This window comes from Lucilia sericata, unplaced genomic scaffold (assembly GCF_015586225.1).
Source record: "Lucilia sericata isolate MDLA Ls3-8-SP2 unplaced genomic scaffold, ASM1558622v1 Contig002889F_arrow, whole genome shotgun sequence".
In the NCBI taxonomy this organism is placed as follows: Eukaryota; Metazoa; Arthropoda; class Insecta; order Diptera; family Calliphoridae; genus Lucilia; species Lucilia sericata.
The window spans coordinates 23,979-31,173 of NW_023996563.1; the positions used below are offsets into that span (position 1 = coordinate 23,979).

The window sequence follows — 7,195 nt, forward strand, 5'->3', positions numbered from 1 at the left end:
CGAACGAACGAAACGAACGAACGAAAACACGAACGAACGAACGAAAACGAAAGAACGAACGAAAGAACGAACGAACGAACGAACGAACTAACACGAAAAACGAACAACGAACAAACGAACGAACGAACGAAACGAACGAACGAACGAACGAATAACTAACGAACGAACGAACTAACTACGAACTAACGAACGAACGAACGAACGAACAACGAAGAACGAACGAACGAACGAAAAAGAACGAACAACGAACGAACGAAATAAGAACGAACAACTAAACTAACTAACTAACGAACGAACTACTAACTAACTAACGAACTAAACTAACTAGAACGAACTAACTAACCTAACTAACTAACAAACAAATAACTAACTAACTAACGAACTAACTAACTAACTAACTAACTAACTAACTAACAAATACTTACTAATAACTAACTAACTCCAAACTAACTACTACTAACAAACAACACTAACTAACTAACTTTGGGATTTATCCACAAAAATATGCAAAAATATTCACATTACCCACATTCGAGCAGCAGAACATTGCTTTTTATATTAAGTTCCGATTTTAATGACTTTTTAAAAAATTTATATTTTTAAACTTATTCCTTCCGAAATCCCAGTTTTAATCACTCAGATTTCGTTTTTATTAAATACCGTTGAAATATTTTAAAAACAAAGTGAAAACTTTGTCGGTTTGCAATCGATTTTAAGCCGCCACCGAATTTTTTAGAGTCAGCCGCCGTCCTTAATGTTTGTCGTCGCAGGGCTCTGATCATTGAATTTGACGTTGCATGGCGAATTCTTTTGACCACGGAAAATAATATTTTGGAAATGGATAATTTCAATAAAAAAGAAATCATACAGGCAATTCTAATTGCCGACAACAATGTGGAGAATTTCCGCCCTTTGTCCGACACAAATTCAACGGTAAGTTGTTAACAAGCTGATGGTAAAACCGTGACAGTTTTACAATTTTCCAGGCTCTTCTACCTTTGGTGAATGTTACTATGCTGGATTATGCCCTGGAGGCTTTGAACCGTAGTGGCATCGAAGAGGTATTCGTGTTTACCAGTTTGTATTTACAAAATGTGAGGGATCACATAGAGTAAGTAGAAGAAAATTGTCTGCACAAAATGTGATTTGCTAATGAGTTTAGTTGTTGATGTGTTCGTTAGGAAAGGAATTGCATCATTGTATTCTTGGTCGGTTAATATGAAAGTTCATGTGATCGGAGGCGAAGGCTGTAGATGTTTTGGTGATGCTATGCGTGAGTTGGATGCCAAAGCTTTGATACGTGGTAATTTTGTGCTTTTGGGAGCCGATACAGTAACAAATGCCGATTTGAGACCCATATTTGAACAACACAAGTAAGTAGTTGGAAAATTTATAATAAGTTGAAGAATTAATTTTATATTTTTGTAGAAAAACTGTAAAATATGATAAAGGTGCAGCAGCTACCCTTATTTTTAAAGAGGCCGAACATCATTTAAGATCTGGTAATGAAATTATGATTGCAATGGATGTTCAAAACAATCGTTTGCATCATCATCAACGTTTGAGTGTAAATGATAAGGAAACTCATTTCGATATACCTTTGGAAGTGTTCATGCTCAATTCTCAAGTGGCTTTACTGCATAATCTGCTCGATCCTCAAATTGCTATTGGTTCGCCCTCCATGTTGTCTTTGTTTTCGGATAATTTCGATTTTGAGACACGTGATGATTTCGTAAGAGGCATATTGATTAATGAGGAAATCTTAGATAGCCGCATCTATGTTTCTCTCCTGCCTCGCGAACAATATGCCCGCAAGGTTAACAATTGGCTGACTTATCAGATAGTAAGCAATGACATCATAAATCGTTGGTCTTATCCTTTAGTACCCGATATGGGTATTGTGGATTTGAAACAGCAGTATATTTTCCTAAAGAATAATATCTACAAAAGTCCCACGGCCAGTTTGGCTAAAGTAACGTTAGGCGAAAATGTGGTGGTACACAAGAATAGTGTAGTAGGAGCCGGCTCAACATTGACTTGTTCTGTAGTGGGACAAAATGTTAAAGTTGGACAAAATTGCCGTATTGTTAATGCATTTCTGTTGGACAATGTGGTAGTAGAGGATAATTGCTGTTTGGAATTTTGCGTTGTTGGCCAAAATACAGTGGTGAAAGCCAACACAGAACTGAAAGAAGGCTGTGTAGTGGGAGAGGGTTGTGTGCTGCCTGCTAAAACAAACCTAACAAAATCTTTGGTTAAAAATAAAGCAGAAGGTAAGTTAAAGATTTAATCATAATGCATTCCTTTATTTAAATTAATCTTTTTTAGATTCTTCTTTAAGAAAACTAGGCGACAAAGCCTTTGTAATAGACGACAAAGTGGACAACCGAACAATATCTGAAAATGAAGATGATCGAGATATATTTACGGTTAAAACAGTCGCACCCAAAATGATGAAATTACCGCTAACACAAGAAGAAAGTGATTACTTTTCCAGCAGTGATGAGGAAGATTCACAACCTTGTTCACCTCTACCCGATGATACTAATAGTGAGTTATTTGAGAAAAATCATATGATTTTTATTAATTTTGATATTTCTTACAGTTTTCCTATCGGAAGTAGTGGATTCTTTGTCCAGAGGTTTCCAAGAGAAATCTAATCCCGATTTTCTTATACTCGAAATTAACTCCTCACGCTATGCCTACAATATGTCCCTTAAAGAAGTCAATTTTAATGTCGTCAAAGCTATTTTCAGTTTGCCCGCCATTAAGGAGCCATCAAATAACAATGTTTTAGTGGCGATTAACGCCGTGTTAAAGCAATTGGGTCCTGTCATGACAAACTATATTAAAAGTGAAGATGCTATGTTGGATTGCCTGAAAGCTTTAGAGGTTCGTTTTGTTTAGTTTCCATTAAATGAAAAATCATTTATATTTTTTCCCCATTTACAGGATATTTATGAAGAAAACGAATTTGTTCGTGAGAAAATTTCTCAAATTGTTCATTATTTATACGATAAAGACTTTGTAACGGAAGAAGCAGTTTTATCATGGTATGAAGATTTAGATGAAGAGGATCATGCCACCTTACGTAAAAGTCTGTTTAAACTAATCGAATGGCTACAGCAATCATCTGATGAGGATGAAGATGATGATAGTGATTAGGTCTATTCTTTCGTTTAAGTCGTGTTTATTATAATCTACGAAATGTTTTCTTTTTAATTTTTTAATTTAAAAATTAAAGAATAAAACAACAGAAAATAGTGTTTTTTATTTGGTCCAGTTTAGTTATTACTTATTAATTTTACGTCAATATTTTGGTAAAAAAATAAGTTTTTAAGAGAAATTTTTAAAATAAGTTTTTTTTTTGTAGAAATTTTGATTTTTAGTGAAAATTCAGCTTTTTAATGAAAAAAGTTGTTGTTTTATAAAATTAATAATTTTATAAAAAAATTTTTGATGAAAAATTTCCAAGAAAAATTTGCAATTTTCTGTGAAAAATGATTTTTTTTGAAATATTTAATATTTAGTGCAAATTCTGATTGTTTGCTAAAAAACCAATTTTCGTAAAAATTTAGATTCGTGGTGAAAAGATGGATCTTGGTTGAATTTTTGGTGAAAAATTAAAATTTTAGTGAACATTTTGATTGTTATAAAAAAATAATTTTTAGCTAAAATTTTGATTTTTATTAAAAATGGATTTTTGCTATAAACTTGGAAGTTAGGTGAATTCTGAATTTGTCTGTTATTTGGGAGAAACTTTTCTATAGTAAATCAGGTTTGGGACAAACTTTTCTATGGAATACTGTGTTTGGGACACTATTTTCTATAGAAAATCTTGTTTGGGACACTATTTTCTATAGAAAATCTTGTTTGGGACAAAATTTTCTATAGAAAATCTTGTTTGGAACAAACTTTTCTGTAGAAAACTTATTGATAATAAAACTGTGTTTGGGACAAACTTGTCTATAGAAAACTACGTCTGGGACAAACTTTTCTATAGAAAAAAGTTGTTGGGAAAAACTTTTCTATAAAAAAAACCTTTTTAAGACAAACTTTTATATAGAAAAATATGTTTGGGACAGACTTTTCTACAGATGAACGTGTTCGGGACAAACTTTTCTATAGAAAAATGTGTTTGGGACAAACTTATTTATAGAAAAATGTGTTTGGAACAAACTTTTCTACAGAAAAATGTGCTTGGACAACATTTTATATCTAAAATTAAGTTTGGGATAAGTTTGTCACCGTTGATGTTATTGAAAAAGAGACGATTAAAATCCCTAAACATTTATTAACCAAATAATAATTATTTTTTATTTATTTTTGAAACGTACTTAATAAACAAGTATTTTTAATAATTATTAAATATAAGATGAAAATTATAAGTAAAAAAATAAAAGAAAATCAATTGCATATAAAAAACCAGCCGTTTAACGGTCCATAGCTCCAGCTGCTCCACCGCCAATATGAGACGAAGTAATGGCATTAGCCGAACCACTGGTATTCATCATGCTCTGTCCTATGCCACAGCGTATATGATGCAAATGTATTTGAACATGTTTTTGAAAGGTTTCCACATTAACGCTATTCAAACTGGAACGCACCTCCTCAATGCAACCCTCCAATACTTTATTGACTTGAGCTGAATTCTCAGTGCTAAGATGCGAGGCCACAATTAAAACAGTGGCCAATTTCTTAATTAAGCCCAAAATGTTTTTATTCACTAATAAGCCTTGATTGTTACGTTGTACGGCATCTTCGGCCGATTCACGGCATTTTTCGCGTAAATATGAAGGTGTTAGCATGGCTCGCACCTGAGGATCAGGCGTTAGTTCACCAGCAAAGACTTGCACTTCGTTAAGATAGTCCTGTATGTCACGATTCATTTTCTCCATAGATATTACTATGGAAGCATAACGTCTTTGGAATTCCTCATTTAATTGTGGTGTATTTGTATCACCAGCCGAGTTGGTGGCGGTAGCGACGGCATTTTGACTATCATCCGAGGAATTTGAGGCGTTTGAATTGTTATGAGCAGCTAATAGCTGTTGAGAGGCTTTAAGTTCCGCTTCATTGTTCATATCATTGAGACGCTGTAGCTTGGATTTCTTACTGGCCAAAGCTCGTTTCAAACGCACCAATGTTTCCAATAATTTTGGTGGATAACCATTAATGTTTTCCTCTCTGAGTACGGGATTCTTAAAGGGACTGTCTATGACTTCTTGACCCAACAAAGGATCACTTTTATTCAAATTCATATTGAAAGTATTACGCATACGTGCTGCCCTCAAAGGAGACATGATATTGGTATTGCACGAGCTATTGCCACCATTGTAAACAGATGATAGACTGGGACGAAAGTCTTTGGTAATGCTTTGTAATGGCAGCATTTCGTTAAAGTTTTCCGAGACTATTTCATAATCCGGTATTGAGTGGGTACCCAAACCATTGCGATCGAAAGTAACTCTGTAGGTAGAGCTCACAGAATCAAAGGCATCAACAGTGCCGCTAAATATACCATCTTGTGGTACGCGTAAACGTGCGGTTACCTTGGTGCCTAAAGGCAGCGGCAAAGGTATCTTCTCTGGCAAATCTCTTACAAAATTTAAATCTTTAATGTCCCCTGAACGGCAACGTGTTTGCATATAACGCATTTTTTGGCGTTTCCTCTCCAGCTCACGCCTTTCTTCATCGAAAAAGGCTTGTGAACAACGCCGGGGTTTGCCCATTAAAGAACGTATCTTTTGCCATTCAAGTCGGGTCATTTGACGCGTGCGTAAATGAGGAAATGATTCCGCTAGACACACTTGAAAATCATTCTCACCCTCAAACAAAGGTTTATCTATAAACGAATAGAACCACTCGAATATCACCCATTTATGGGCCTTGGGTAATTTTAACAAATTACGCAAGCGTAAACCAATACGTTGTCCAATTCTCTTATCGGCGGGTATAATAGAAGCCGCATTTGCATGTGAGCTGGGGGTATTATTGCTACTCTTCATCCCCGACTTGGGAGTGGTATTAGCCGAAACATTACCAGATGTTTTGGTGGGCGTGGTATATCTCTGTTGCATGGTCAACTTGCCATCTTCGGAACGCATGTATCTGGACACGACACCTTTGCGTTTCTTCAAAATTTTCGTGGGCGTCTTATTGGGTGAAATATTTTTCATTACTCCACCCGCTTTACGCGGTGAAAGACTCATTCTTAGAGGTTTATCATCGTTGATAATGTCATCATCGAAAAACAGACGATTACGTTTGCGTATTCTAGCCGGCATTCCGCGGGCATTAAGCATTTGTATTGGTTGTTGGGGTTGCGGTTTTGGTGGAGGAGCGGTACCTACTCTTTGTAGCCCCAATGTTGCCAAACTAAATGATGGTGGTGGTTCTTCAGTTTCATCATCTGATATTGGCGGCGATGAATCTTTTCTATTTGCTTTACTGTTAGAGGGTTCTTCTTCGGTTGCTTCCATTTCTTCCTGTTCTTCGGTGTTAGTTTTTGGATTATCCTCGTCGTCGTGCATTTTCAAGGATAACTGCTGTTTAGCGGAGATGAATGAAGGGAAATTTTAATGTTATTGTTAATAATAAAAGTTTAGAATTTAGGCTTTTGGTTTTAATAAATTGTGCATGTCTATTACCTTCGGGTGAAAAATTTAGTATGAAGTATATTAAAAGAGCTTTTTCATAAGAAACAAAAAAAAGGTTTTTTCATTAACAAAAATTTCAAGGTTTTTTTCACAAATGAGCTTTTTCACAAAATGGTTTTTTTCACATTTTTTTTTTATAAAAAGCTTTTTCCTCAATGAAAAAGATTTTTTATTAAAAAGTTTTCTTATGTTTTTTCAGTAATAAAGCTTTTCTACTAAAAAAAATATAAACTTAAAGGTATACTAAAATCAGTTTATTGAAAAAAGAGCTTTTTCATAAGACAAAATATAAGAAATATGTTTATAGTAAAAAAGCTTTTTTTGTAACAAAAAAAAAAAAAAACATTTTATGGAAAAGAACCTTTTTTATTAAAAATTACAAGAAAAAGCTTTTCTTCAATTTTTTTATAAAAAAATTGTTGTGAAAAAAGCTTTTATCATAAAAAAATATAGAAATAGGATTTTTTTCAATAAAAAAGCTTTATTATTAAAAAAGTTTTTCCACCAAAAAAAGCTTTTTTGTGATTTTTCCATTT

The 7,195-nt window shown here is 34.1% G+C and overlaps 2 protein-coding genes across 2 annotated transcripts; one reads left to right on the plus strand and one right to left on the minus strand.

Moving 5' to 3' along the window:
• The first annotated feature begins 755 nt into the window (after nucleotides 1-755).
• LOC119614435 (translation initiation factor eIF-2B subunit epsilon) lies at nucleotides 756-3,261 on the plus strand. Its single transcript, XM_037970558.1, has 7 exons — nucleotides 756-933; nucleotides 987-1,111; nucleotides 1,182-1,373; nucleotides 1,429-2,273; nucleotides 2,329-2,550; nucleotides 2,606-2,892; nucleotides 2,953-3,261. The coding sequence occupies exons 1-7, from the start codon at nucleotides 838-840 to the stop codon at nucleotides 3,163-3,165; spliced, it is 1,980 nt and encodes a 659-aa protein (XP_037826486.1). The 5' UTR covers nucleotides 756-837; the 3' UTR covers nucleotides 3,166-3,261.
• A 1,027-nt stretch (nucleotides 3,262-4,288) lies between these two features.
• LOC119614434 (protein lin-9 homolog) lies at nucleotides 4,289-6,564 on the minus strand. The gene has a single exon (XM_037970557.1). The coding sequence runs from the start codon at nucleotides 6,531-6,533 to the stop codon at nucleotides 4,434-4,436; it is 2,100 nt and encodes a 699-aa protein (XP_037826485.1). The 5' UTR covers nucleotides 6,534-6,564; the 3' UTR covers nucleotides 4,289-4,433.
• Between the last annotated feature and the right edge of the window lie 631 nt (nucleotides 6,565-7,195).